The 12,337-nt window shown below is 37.4% G+C and overlaps 1 protein-coding gene across 1 annotated transcript in view; it reads left to right on the top strand.

Moving 5' to 3' along the window:
• Positions 1 to 12,337, top strand: part of CACNA1D (calcium voltage-gated channel subunit alpha1 D) — a 168,224-nt gene that overhangs the window by 117,605 nt on the left and 38,282 nt on the right. Inside the window, exons 24-32 of the mRNA XM_041425606.1 lie at positions 829 to 916; positions 1,388 to 1,495; positions 1,664 to 1,716; positions 1,974 to 2,120; positions 2,804 to 3,005; positions 4,106 to 4,264; positions 4,927 to 5,037; positions 8,021 to 8,050; positions 10,499 to 10,582. Of these exons, the coding sequence (XP_041281540.1) occupies positions 829 to 916; positions 1,388 to 1,495; positions 1,664 to 1,716; positions 1,974 to 2,120; positions 2,804 to 3,005; positions 4,106 to 4,264; positions 4,927 to 5,037; positions 8,021 to 8,050; positions 10,499 to 10,582 (982 nt within the window). The remainder of the gene's footprint in view (positions 1 to 828; positions 917 to 1,387; positions 1,496 to 1,663; positions 1,717 to 1,973; positions 2,121 to 2,803; positions 3,006 to 4,105; positions 4,265 to 4,926; positions 5,038 to 8,020; positions 8,051 to 10,498; positions 10,583 to 12,337) is intronic.

The raw sequence follows: 12,337 nt of genomic DNA, 5'->3' as shown, positions 1-12,337 counted from the left end.
TTCCTGGGGCTGCAGGAGTTTTAAATCCCTTCTCTTGAGCCATTGTCACACCTGTAATCTGATTTTATGGGCTTGGTCTTTCAGTGTTGATGTGTGGGGTATGGAATTAGACTGTTTGAGGGGGGAGAAGCTGTGCTTTAATCAGCTTGTAAGTGGTAGTGGAGAGGTTTTGTTTTGTTTTGTTTTGTCAGACCAAACACAGTAAAAGAATCTAAATGTACTTCTTGATTCATTGGGTGGTTTTTCTATATTAAAAATAATCTGTGAAAGCCTTAGTGACTCAGAGGGAGCAGGGCAGGGTGTCAGGCAGCTGCTGCCCACTCTGAACCCTGCTGGTACCAGACCTCCTCCTGCACAAACTTTCAGTTTCGCATGGTGCTCCTTAAAACACTCTGCACTCTTATTTCCTCAAAATGCAGTCCTAGCCACTTAAACAGAGAGAATCAAAGTCATTTGAGATCTTTTGATCTCAGGTTAGTTGGAAATTGAAGGATTCATTGGTTTACAGGATTTACACTGTGTCTTCAAAAGAGCTTGTCAGCAGTGGAAAATACTGTGGGGAATATTTTGCTCCATTAGGGTCTTAGATGAGCTTCTAAGCTGTTAATTCCACATTTGCTCCAGAAATCAAAATGATTCTTATGGTATTTATAAGATAGATAATATCTTCTAATAATAAAGAACCCCTTGTATACAGATCTTGAGAGTTCTAGTTGGAGGGTTTTTTTCCAAATTTCCCATTTCAGGAATTTGCAAGGATATTGTTATTCTGTAATGCAATCAGTTACCTTAACAGTAACAGTATGGTTTTTTTTTCCTTTCTTCTAGATCAAGTGCTATCTCAGTTGTGAAGATTCTCAGAGTTTTAAGAGTCTTGAGGCCTCTAAGGGCAATAAACAGAGCAAAAGGACTTAAGGTGTTTATTTTTATTTTAAAAGTTATATTTCTGGTGGCCTGATCCTTCAGTCCTGCCTCAGGTTAAAGATTATTACTCAAGAGAAATTTTCTGCAGAAGTCCACCAAGCAAGAAATCAGTTATTGATTCTTAAACATGTCTGGTGTTAGCCAGCCCAGGCTCTGCCCACAGTTGCTGCAGTCTGTGTGGGCAGGAGCTGTCACTGAGGGCAGATTTGGACTGTGATCAGCCAACCTGTCAGTGCATTTCAGTTGTTTATCCACAGTGCCTATGTAATTTCTGGTCAGTTGATATTGATGGGTCTGTGTCAACAGACTTGCAGACAAATTTAGAAAACAAGTCAAATTACAGTGTTAGGTATAATGCTGGCAACAGAAAAATAGTAATTTTAAAAAAGAATGCAGAAATTACTTTTATGATATGTGGTCTGTGACAAATTGCATTGAAACCTATTTTTTTCTCTCTTCCCAGCATGTTGTTCAATGTGTCTTTGTGGCTATTAGAACTATTGGTAATATCATGATTGTTACAACTCTGCTGCAATTCATGTTTGCTTGTATTGGGGTGCAGCTGTTTAAGGTAAGACACTCTCAGAACTTACAGTCCATCAAGAAAAGAAAAGCTGAACTGAATTCTTGATGCTTTGCTGCTGGGACTGGGCTGGTCCTGTCCTGAGCCAGTCATAGTATAAAAGCATTTATTTTGCATATTCTGCATTTTGTCATTGCTTTTTGTTTTTATGTGTAGGGAAAATTCTACAAGTGCACTGATGAGGCCAAACAGAACCCCGAGGAATGCCGGTGAGGAGATCTTTGGTCTAAGAGTGTGCCTCATTTTGTTCTGAGTAACAAACTGTGCAGGGGCAGGCATTGTGCATGGGTCAGGCTGTTTAGGGTTGTGTCAATTGGAATTGTCATCTTAATCCCACCAGACAACAGAGGTTAGCAAGGAAATAAACCAAACCTGAGGAGGCAATGTCAGAAACAGCTTTGAATAGTGCATTGAGTCACCCTGGGGTCACTTCAGCATTTCACTAATGGCAGTTTCTTTCCCACAGAGGGATTTACATCGTTTATAAGGATGGAGATGTCGACAGTCCCATGGTCAAAGAGAGGGTGTGGCAAAACAGTGATTTCAACTTTGATAATGTCCTGTCTGCTATGATGGCCCTTTTCACAGTCTCCACCTTTGAAGGCTGGCCAGCGTGAGTGGGTTCTCCGTGTTTGCACAGTGTTGTTTCCACAGTTGCATTTTCCAGAACAATTCACTATCATTTACCAGACATTTTGGGCAGTAAATCAGTTTTAAGTGGTGGTGTAAAAAGGGAGGAAATAAAGAAACCTATTATCCTGATTCTGGGGACTTATCCCATATTTCAGGAAAAATAAGAAAAGGTGAACTTTTTTGTATTGTTTGATTCTCAGTCTTGCTACATTTGCTATAAGGATCTTCTCCTCAGGTCTAATGGAAGTAACAATTCTAGATGCTTATCCACCAATGGCCCTTATATAAGGCTGATTTGAAAGTTTTAGGCCTTCAAGTAAACCTTTTACTAAAAAATCAGACAGCAGTACACTCAGGAAAATCTAGGAAGTGCTAACTGCCACTCACTATTTCCCTAAATGAGAAAATTTTATTTGGGGAAATAAATAAATAAATGAAAAATACAAAAGTTGGGTCATTAACTTAATTCTTTCAGAAAAAAAAAGAATATGACAAAGTGTGCTGTGATTCTTCTGGTTTCTGTATTCTTGCAAGCACTATCAGTAAATATAAGAAGATATCAGTGAACATCAGACCATTTCTGAAACCTGTCATCTGAGTCTGCGTATTTTACTATTTTGTCATTTTAATGGTAGTAAAGATAAAATTTTCTTTGTTTTTCAGGCTGCTGTACAAAGCCATTGATTCAAATGGCGAGAATGTAGGACCTGTATACAACTATAGAGTGGAGATTTCCATCTTCTTCATCATCTATATCATCATTATTGCTTTCTTTATGATGAACATATTTGTTGGTTTTGTGATTGTTACATTCCAAGAACAGGGAGAACAGGAGTACAAGAACTGTGAGCTGGACAAAAATCAGGTTAAAATAAATAATGAATTCTTAAGTTTTAAAAGTAGCCTTTTTTTGTTTATGCATGAAGAGCTTCCTTTCTGCTTTGGGGCAGAAGAGGGCACCAAACACATAGCTCAGTATTTATTAATTTTTTTTACTATCTGAGTATTTATTTAATTGGGTATTCAGGTTGTTGTACCTTTCTGTGAGCCCAACCCATGAGTGTTTTTGTTGTGAAAGGTGTCCACTAAGCTTGCTGGCTTACTAGCATCTTGTTTTTTTTGGTGTCAAATTAATAAGAATTTATCCTGAGTCAGAGACAGGTTTTCCACTAAGAACTGGAAAATAATTTTGTGTTCCAAATAACCTGTCCAAAGTTCAAGTTTTCAAAATGTTCCACTTCTAACCCCCATTTATTTAGAAATTCACTGGGAATATTCAGATTAAAATTACAAAAATCTGTCCCCATTTCCTGTTTAATCCTTTGACTGAGAAAGTAAGTGACAATTTTTTGGGTATTTTTGGCTGATTTCATTTAAAGAAAACCAATTGTGAGACTGTAGCAAGGATTTCTTTCTGCACCATGTGCCCTGTTAGTCAGGGCTTGTAAGAAATCATTCAGAGACAAGTAGCCCTGAAGATTTTGGGTACTGATAGATTATAAAATGAATCCATGATGTTCCTACATGTGATTTTGCTGGGCAATTTACCTGAGCTATTAGAAGTAACACCTCCTCAGTATTTATTTTGCTCATTCTAGGGTTTTATGCTAGGCAGACCCATTGGTGGTTGACAAGAGAGTAAAGACAAAACATGGTTTAGAGATGACTTAATAGTCCTGCTATGTACTGTATCCATATTAGTGTATAAAGGCAAAACCCTCCAGAATTTCCATGAGCATTATTTGATTTTTGCATGTGGATATGATTAGATACAGTTGTAAATAATCGAGTAAGGGTTCGTGAGCTCCTTCTGCACTTTATTAATGCTTAATAATAAAAGGTCCTAAATCAAGTAGACAGACAGATTTTGAGTGTTACATTTAACAACTTTCACTTAATGATTGTGTTCCCAGTTGGTGATCTGCTGGGTTATATCTGACAGTTTTTGCTGTGTTTGCTTTTCAGCGGCAGTGTGTGGAGTATGCCCTGAAGGCACGTCCTCTCCGCAGGTATATTCCAAAAAATCCTTACCAGTACAAGTTCTGGTATGTGGTGAATTCTACTGGATTTGAATACATCATGTTTGTCCTCATCATGCTGAACACCCTTTGCTTGGCTATGCAGGTAGGAAAAGCAGGAACTCTCTTGAAGCTGTTGACATAAATTGAGGGGAAGGATATGGGTGCTATAATGACTTTAAATGAGGGCAACCTGTATTTTTTTATGAAGTAGAATTTTAAAGAAAGCACTTCTGATCACAGTACTTTTCTGTGACATGTTCTAGTTGCCTCTTTCTTTCCCTAATATTTCAGATTTTGTTAAGAAAAAGCATGGTTTGAATTCAGTTTACAAAATCATTCTGCTTTTTTCAGTACAGTTGCATACGCTGTCCTCTTAAAAATATGCCTCCTACACACTGTTATTTTGTGACTGCCATACTTCAGGCTTTCTAAGCAGGTGTGACACAAGCCTGTGTAATTTTAAAACCTTGCATATAAAACGTGGGAAAATGTTGTTATCTAATGTTCCTCTTTTGAGGGAACAAGTTTCTTTCTGGAGATTCCCTTAGGATGTTGAGGAATGACAGTTTTGTTCTGCTCAGTGCCTAAACAGGATAGATTTAAACAGTTCCATGCTTGACCAGGGATGCTCAGCTAATATTCACAAATTTTACTAGAAAATGCTTTCCTATGCTGCCTTTTTGTCAACTTTGTCTTAGGCTGCCTTGCTTTCACATCACATTTTAAAGCCTTCACTTTTGTAAGTGTTTTATTTTTCATTCACAGCACTATGGACAGTCTAAGCTATTTAATGATGCCATGGACATTATGAATATGGTTTTCACAGGAGTGTTCACTGTTGAAATGGTTTTGAAACTGATTGCATTCAAACCCAAGGTAAGTTTAAGATATGCTTTAATTAGGTCATCACCACAGGAATTCAGTATGAGTTTCACACTTGTTGTATATTATTCAAAGAACAAAAGGAACCAACATTTCCCATTTTTATTTATCAGAGAAATGATAATAGAAATGTAACACCAGGAAATGAAATGCAGATATCAGAAAAGAGTCTAATGAAGTGGTTGATGAGATCTGAAATGTTTTGAGGTAATAAAAATGTCCCTTTCTAAATCAGATAAATAATTTCCTGTTAGAAGCATTACCACATCTCCTGTTCTGGTACTACATTCATTACTTGACACTAATTTAATCTCCAGTAAAGACCTGTATCCAGTATAATTTCCCATTCTAAAATGCAAAATAGTTTCTTTACTTTATAAAATACAGCCAAATATTACAAACATATGCATAAATAATTCACATATGCAATAGCCTTTTTAGATTTTTATGTTTTCAGTTATATATACATAATATTTAGTAGAAGGCCCCACACTGAGTGGTTGATTCCTTGTTTTAAAGGGACACTGTCAATATGAATGATGCAGGCACATTTTCAAAAGTAGATTTGCAAGAGAAACTGGTAACTATAATTGAAAAAAAAGATAAAACTATCCTGTGGCAGCTAATGCAGCCTTTTTGTTCAGTTCTCATAATGCATTTATGAAGTGCAGAAGTGAATGATGAACAAACAGAATAAATTTGTTTTTAGTACAATGAAATGAATGTTTATTCTGGGCTATGTAAATGAGTAAAACGTGTTACACTTGCTACACTTGGAATTTGAAAAAAGCCAGATGAGCCTTTCGAGGTTTACTGCTCTAACCATCCAAGGCTGGTACTTTTTCTTTCCCATTGCCCTTCTTTCAAAGCAGCCAGGATATCTTCCCAGGGGCTGGCAGAGCTGTGCCCTTTGCTGGTGTGAAGCAGCCCTGGCTCTGTGCAGCCCCATCCCTGCTCTGAGCTGGGCAGTTCTGTGCTCCCAGCACGGCTGCCCGCAGCCCAGGCTGCAGCAGCTGGACAGCAGCTTTCCAGAATTCCAAAACTATTTATTCAGCTTGTATTTAGTACTGAGCTTAGCTATACAGCCTGAGCTACTTGGTTTAAAGCCAGCTTTCTTTGCCTGCAGAAGTGAAGGAATGATCCATCTCTTGAGATCTGGTGTCGAGATGTGAACTGTGGAGTTCGGGGTGAATGTTTACCCGCTCTCCCGTGGTCTCGCTCTGCACTGTCCAGTCCATTGTACATCTCTAATGAATTTATTTGTATTTTTGTGTCAGCTATCTTATTTAAATGCTAAGGGTTTCACATTAAAAATAGCACATTATGAGGCCCCAGAGGAGATAGCTCAGCTGTGTGGACCACAGTGTCATGAGTATGCTGGTTGTGTTTCCTGATCTGTATTTCCTGTTCTATATCCTTGTTTTGCACAGAGGACTTTGCTGCATTTTATCATCTGCTTTTTGAAAGAAGATTGTGAATCCTTGTATGGTTCTCCATGCACTTGTGACTGTAGTCAGAAATAGCAGCTAATGCCAAACACAGTGGTCTGATCATGAGTGTACAAATCACAGTGCTCCATTTGTACTGTGGGCTTCCTACTTGTTAGCAAATGCAATGTGTTAAAACTGGTCTCTAAGACTCTGTACAATTTGAGCTTTAATTCTGTTGCAACATGCTTTCTATCAGACTGGATGCTTTCACTGTGAGACATCCCTGGATCTGAACCCTGAGAGTTTGAAGGGCAGACACTGCCAGTGGAAGGGTCTCTTTTCCTGAATTTTGGTCCCCCATACGTGCAGAACAGCTTAAAATTTTAATTAGCAGGACAAAGTTTAAAGACCATGATGATAATCAGTCTTTTGGAAGAGACTAATGAGCAGGCAGGAAGGGAATAAAGTATATTTAAGGTTGTTCCTGTTATTCTTTGCAGATTGTTACCTTTTAAATTATCAGATACTCTTCAACAAAACCAATTGGCAACACATATTACACAGCTCGTTAATAATCAAAAGTCAGATAGCAGCCTTAAGCAGAATTTTAATGTCTTTAATCTAAATTTCAAAATAGATGCATGTTTAAAACAACAATTAATTGCTTTAACTCATATTAAAGTTTAATAATAGTAGGAACAATCTGAAACCAAACTTAATGCTTTGCTTTAGGATCCATGAAGAAAGACTGATAAATTTCTTCTATGTTTGTGTCACTGGTGGGTGGGTCTCTTAGGCTAGTCTGACAGAATAAAGTTTTATTTATTAATTTTGTGCCTTTAAAAAGTTGTTTCAGAGATGTTCAAAGCATCAAATAAAAACTCCATTTAACTCTGTAAAAATAAGAATAGGTAAAAACCTGTTAGTTTTTATCTTATCTGCTTGACAGTGTCCCCTTAATGTGCAGACAAAAGTCCTGTGAAAACGGTGATCTTTTGGTTTTGCTGGTCATATAAACTTAAGGCTACTATAAATTATTGATGCTCTTCCTATGATATTGTGTTGTGTAAAACCAAGGCACTGCAGACTGCCTTGTAGTTCTGAGATACATAAAACCTGGAGAAGTGCAATAGTAAAGGTGAGGCTGAGTGTCTGGCACACTTGACTGGGAGATTGGATCACACAAGGCTTTGCAGAATGAGGCCCTAAATTTTCCAAGAGAGTACTAAAAGAACTAAAATATTTATGTGGTAGATACATGAAAACATATTTTGTTGCTAATTCCCTATGCCTACCTATTCCCCAGGATTTGTGATTTTGTCCTTCGGCATTTGTCAATGAGCAAATTTTTCATAATATAAGCTAAAAGAACAGGTCTTTTTCCTCCCATTTGCTAAAATCTGTTACTCAGCATGGTTCAGTGCCGTTCAAAACAAAATACAGCAATGGAATAAAAAATAATCCATCCACACATACCGTATGTACAGCCTCCTGGTAGCCAGTTGTTGCTTAAACTTGTAATGATTTTCCATGTCGTTTTACATCAGATTTTTGTAAGAAAAAAGGAAAGATGGCTAGTAAGTGAATTGATCTTGGGTCCTTGCAGTGGTGAAAACAACTTATTTGCATGATGTTTATTTGCTGTGACTTGTCCATTCCTCCCTTTTCCAAAACCATCTTTATTTTCTCTTAGTTTTTTGTTTATTTGTATGCTTTTGCTTTACATATTAGTTTGAACAATATTTGTCTATACTGATGGAAAAGGTTTCATAAAATCAAGAAATAAATGTGTAAATTATTTTAGCTGTAAAGTGTTTTAGCTGTTTTGAATCAAAACGTGATTTTTTTATTTCAGTGCTTTATCTTGTAGCATGTCTAGTAAAGTAACTTTTTCTATAGTTGAAATTATCCTTCATTTGGAGGACCTTTTTTGGTTCCCATTGTAGAGGAAGATGGATAGCACAGTTCAGGATCGTGCTGACTATGTGTTTGCTGTTTGCCAATAGTCTCTTATTTTGTATATATACAGCTAAAAATATTGGTATTCTAAAATCAAGGAAGATACTTAGAAATAAGGAATGTAAATGATCAGGAAGAACATGATGAGAGCAGCTCCCTTTCTTTGGTTGGCAGCTGCTAATCACATTAGGATTACAAATTTCAGTATTATTGGGGTGCTTCAGTGTGATTCTTAGTAAAGCTTTGGGAATGGCATGTTCCCATGAGCAGGAAGAGTAAGGAGGGAGCAGCAGGGAATTGTGTAAGAGCTCTTTGGAGTGGAGGCATTTCTTCAGGAGGCCAAATTCAAGAGCACTGGCTTTTGCTCTGAAACTGGAATTGGAGGTTGATCCCAAAGAACCAGAGAAGTGCAAAGGGCTGTGGAGGTAACAATACTCTGATCTATTTTCCTCTTTCAGCCCCTTCCTTAGACAAAGGAATGAGGGTAGCAATTTGTGTTTTAAAAGAGTAGCATTAGAAACATAATGAGTCTTTCCTGACCCAGCTTCCTCTCCAAGAGTGTGGAGCTGTTTTCTACTGTAGCAGCTCTCTCATAGTCTCCAAGAGGACATTTCCACTCAAAATAAGTCTTTCTTCAAATATTAATGCACTCAAGTGCATTACTTTGAAATGTCAAATTACTAGAAATTTTAACAGCTTAAAATCTTGAGAAAAATATCAGTCCAATTCTAAAATTGGTATTGGAACTGATTTTTCTTTTCTCTGCTAACAACTCATGTCATAACTTAACTACTCAGCTAAAACATTGTCTTAGAGCAAACAGTGTAATAAAAATTGTAACTAGAATAAGGTTAGATTAGCATGTTCGTAATTTTAAACTTCTTGCTAAATGTATTATTTTAGAGCTTCAACAGTGGCTGAAAAGTTAGTATTTAAAATTAATTACCAAGAAATGTACGTGTGCAAAATGTACATTCCAGCTTTTCTCATGTAATGCACTTTTCTTAGGCATGCTAGACTGATACTTTAATGTATCTGAATGAGGTAAAGGGCAAGTTCAGTAAGAATTTTTGCAGTTTTGGATTTCTATAATAACTAGGAAAAAGCCACATATTGCAGAAACCTCTGGTCTCCATAGTTATCTTAACTATTGTAATATATCTTGATTTGTTCCACACTGGAACCTACCTGGAGGATTCTTCTGAAGTACCTCTTTGCTCAAACGTGCTGTTTTATGGCCACAGTCAGCTAATTGCATTATAGACCTTTATAACCCTTTGCAGCCATGTCCCAGGAACACACATGTGGGGAATATATTTAAAGGCATAAAACATCAGAAGGGTGATGAAGCAATTGATGAAAATGAGTTTTCAGATGCTGGATTGGCTGCACCAACCAAAAGCATTAAGAAATTGTTCAGGTTGCTGTGGTTCACTGGCTTCGCTGGCTGCAGAATCACCCCCTGACTGCAAATGTGGGATGAGTTCCTATATTAGACCTAGTTTATGAATAGAAGATTAAGTCAGTTCTCTAATCTTTAGGCACAGTTTCACGTTAATAACTGTGCATGTTTAGCCAGTGATGAGATGTGACCCTTTGAATATTTTTACCAAGCACTTAGATAAGACTATCACAAAATCCTTGATGATAAGGAGGTTTCAATTGGCTTGGTCTTGCAGATATATAATGAAAGGGGTCTTGTTGTCCTCATTAGGGTGTATATGTTAGAATTTTTCAGCCTTGCTAGAAGCCCAAAACCAATTTTGGATGCTGGCTTGCTTGCCAACATCGTGCTTATCTGGTGGTGTGTTCTGCATGTGTAGAGTGTGTGTGTGTCTGTGTGTGTGTCTGTACATGTATATATATATTTATATATATACACACACATGCACATTTATGTTGCTTTTCCTTCAGTAGGCAATATTGTTTGGTTTTGTTTTGTTTTCTCATTAGACCACAGGTTTTGTTTAACTAATTTCTGTTTATGCAAAACTAAACAGAAGTATGCAAATATTTGACATTTCATGTGTAATCACAAACGTTTGCACCCTGCCTGCTCTGTTCAGGGCTATTTTAGTGATGCCTGGAATACGTTTGACTCCCTCATCGTTATTGGCAGCATAGTAGACGTCGTTCTCAGTGAAGCTGATGTGAGTATATCCCAGCTTACTTTCCCCAGTCCCTACTTCTCTTTCTCTGTCTCCCCACTATTTCCATCATCTGGACAAGTCACAGATTTTGATCTGATGTTTCTAAAGTTTTGAGTACAGACCAGTCATAGGTCAATTATGTTGATATGGGAAATAAATAGCCTTTTTTTTCTACCAATCTTTTTTTAGCTATGAAAGGGAAAGTTTAGATTGTATAGTGGTACATCAGAGAAGCCTAGAGTGTTTCTGTGTTATAACGCTGTCCTTTTCTTCTCTTTTTCTGTTTGTGTTTTTCTCTTGCTCTCTTTCTGCTGAATGCTTGTCCTAACAGCACTATTTCACTGATGCATGGAACACTTTTGATGCCTTAATTGTTGTTGGTAGCGTCGTTGATATTGCTATAACAGAAGTTAATGTAAGTAGCAACTGTTCATGCACTAAAAAGTAATTGCTGTCATCAAGAAATACAGAAAATGTAAACTTAATCCCATAAAAGTCCTTTTTATAAACGTATGTTTAAGCCTGGAATCAAAGACCAAAACACTGATACAGATGTTTGTACAAGCTGCTGTTATTTATTTATATACTTATATAGTTGCACACAGCACAGTGAGGCAATAAAAATTGTTTTTCTATATATGCACAGAAAATTAAAAAAAAAAGGATTTAAGCTTATGTTACTATCTTTCTTGAAGCCCATTGCTTTTTGTAGGTAACTTGACCAATATAATTCAAGATTCTGTAAGTTTTCAGTGGCTTGGTTTAACAAATGATGATTACTTTTTCTGTGGGAGGTTTGGGTTTGGAGGCCATTCATATCTCATGAGGTTGCAGAAGAAGGCCACATAGAAAGTCAGGCTTTCCATGCTGTGGAAAATAGAATGTTTATTTTTTCCCTGCAGTAAGTGCTTAGAAGTTTGAATTACTCTTAAAGTACTTAGAAAACTCCATCATTTACTAAATTTTTTTCCGATGATCGTTGCACATAATAGGCGTTTGGGCAACAGATTCACCTTGAAGTTGCTTCCTGGTCTTGTGTTAAACTGTGAGAATCTCATGACTGACTGACTTTTTTGGAAAGAAAATGGAGGAGTGATGAGAGAACATGGGAGCAGAGGAACTTTATCCTGACCTTTAGATTTCAGTCTGTTTTTTCTCAGTTCTGTGGGGATGGATCTTTCTGTGAACTGAAGGAACTTGAGCTGATAGGGAGGGTCAGTCAGCCCAGAACTGCTGTGCCCTTTGAGACTTTTCTTTAAGCATAGTTATTCTTCATGGAGTTTATTTGTAAAAGCTGCGTCTGATTTATTTTGATTGGGTTTTTTCCCCTGTTTTGTTTGCTTTAGGGGTTATTTTATTTCCCCAGAGAAGTTTTGCATTTAGACTTACAGCTCAAGTGTTTGCATTTACCCACGATTTCCATTGACAGTAGTACCGGTGTAGGTGAGCACAGTATTTGAGTAGAGTAAAAAGTAAAAAGAATAGCTTTCCCTCATAACTGCAAAAGGTATTTGATTGTGAAGAGGTTGAGGGATAGCTCAGAGGTGCTTCCACGACCAAAGCAGATGTGTCTGTATTCAGCAGAGCGTGGGCAGTGCTCGTTGGGCAGCACTCCTTGTAACTCTAACTGAGCTCTCAGCTGTGAAGAACACTGGCATTTAGCAATTCTCACAGCTGTCTTGAAAATATTCTGGAGACCAAATAATGATGTCCAAGATAAGTGCACACCACAGTCAACAACCAGCAGTGCCATTT

This window comes from Onychostruthus taczanowskii, unplaced genomic scaffold (genome assembly GCF_017590055.1).
Source record: "Onychostruthus taczanowskii isolate IOZ18803 unplaced genomic scaffold, ASM1759005v1 scaffold9, whole genome shotgun sequence".
In the NCBI taxonomy this organism is placed as follows: Eukaryota; Metazoa; Chordata; class Aves; order Passeriformes; family Passeridae; genus Onychostruthus; species Onychostruthus taczanowskii.
This window is presented reverse-complemented; position numbering and strand designations above follow the sequence as displayed.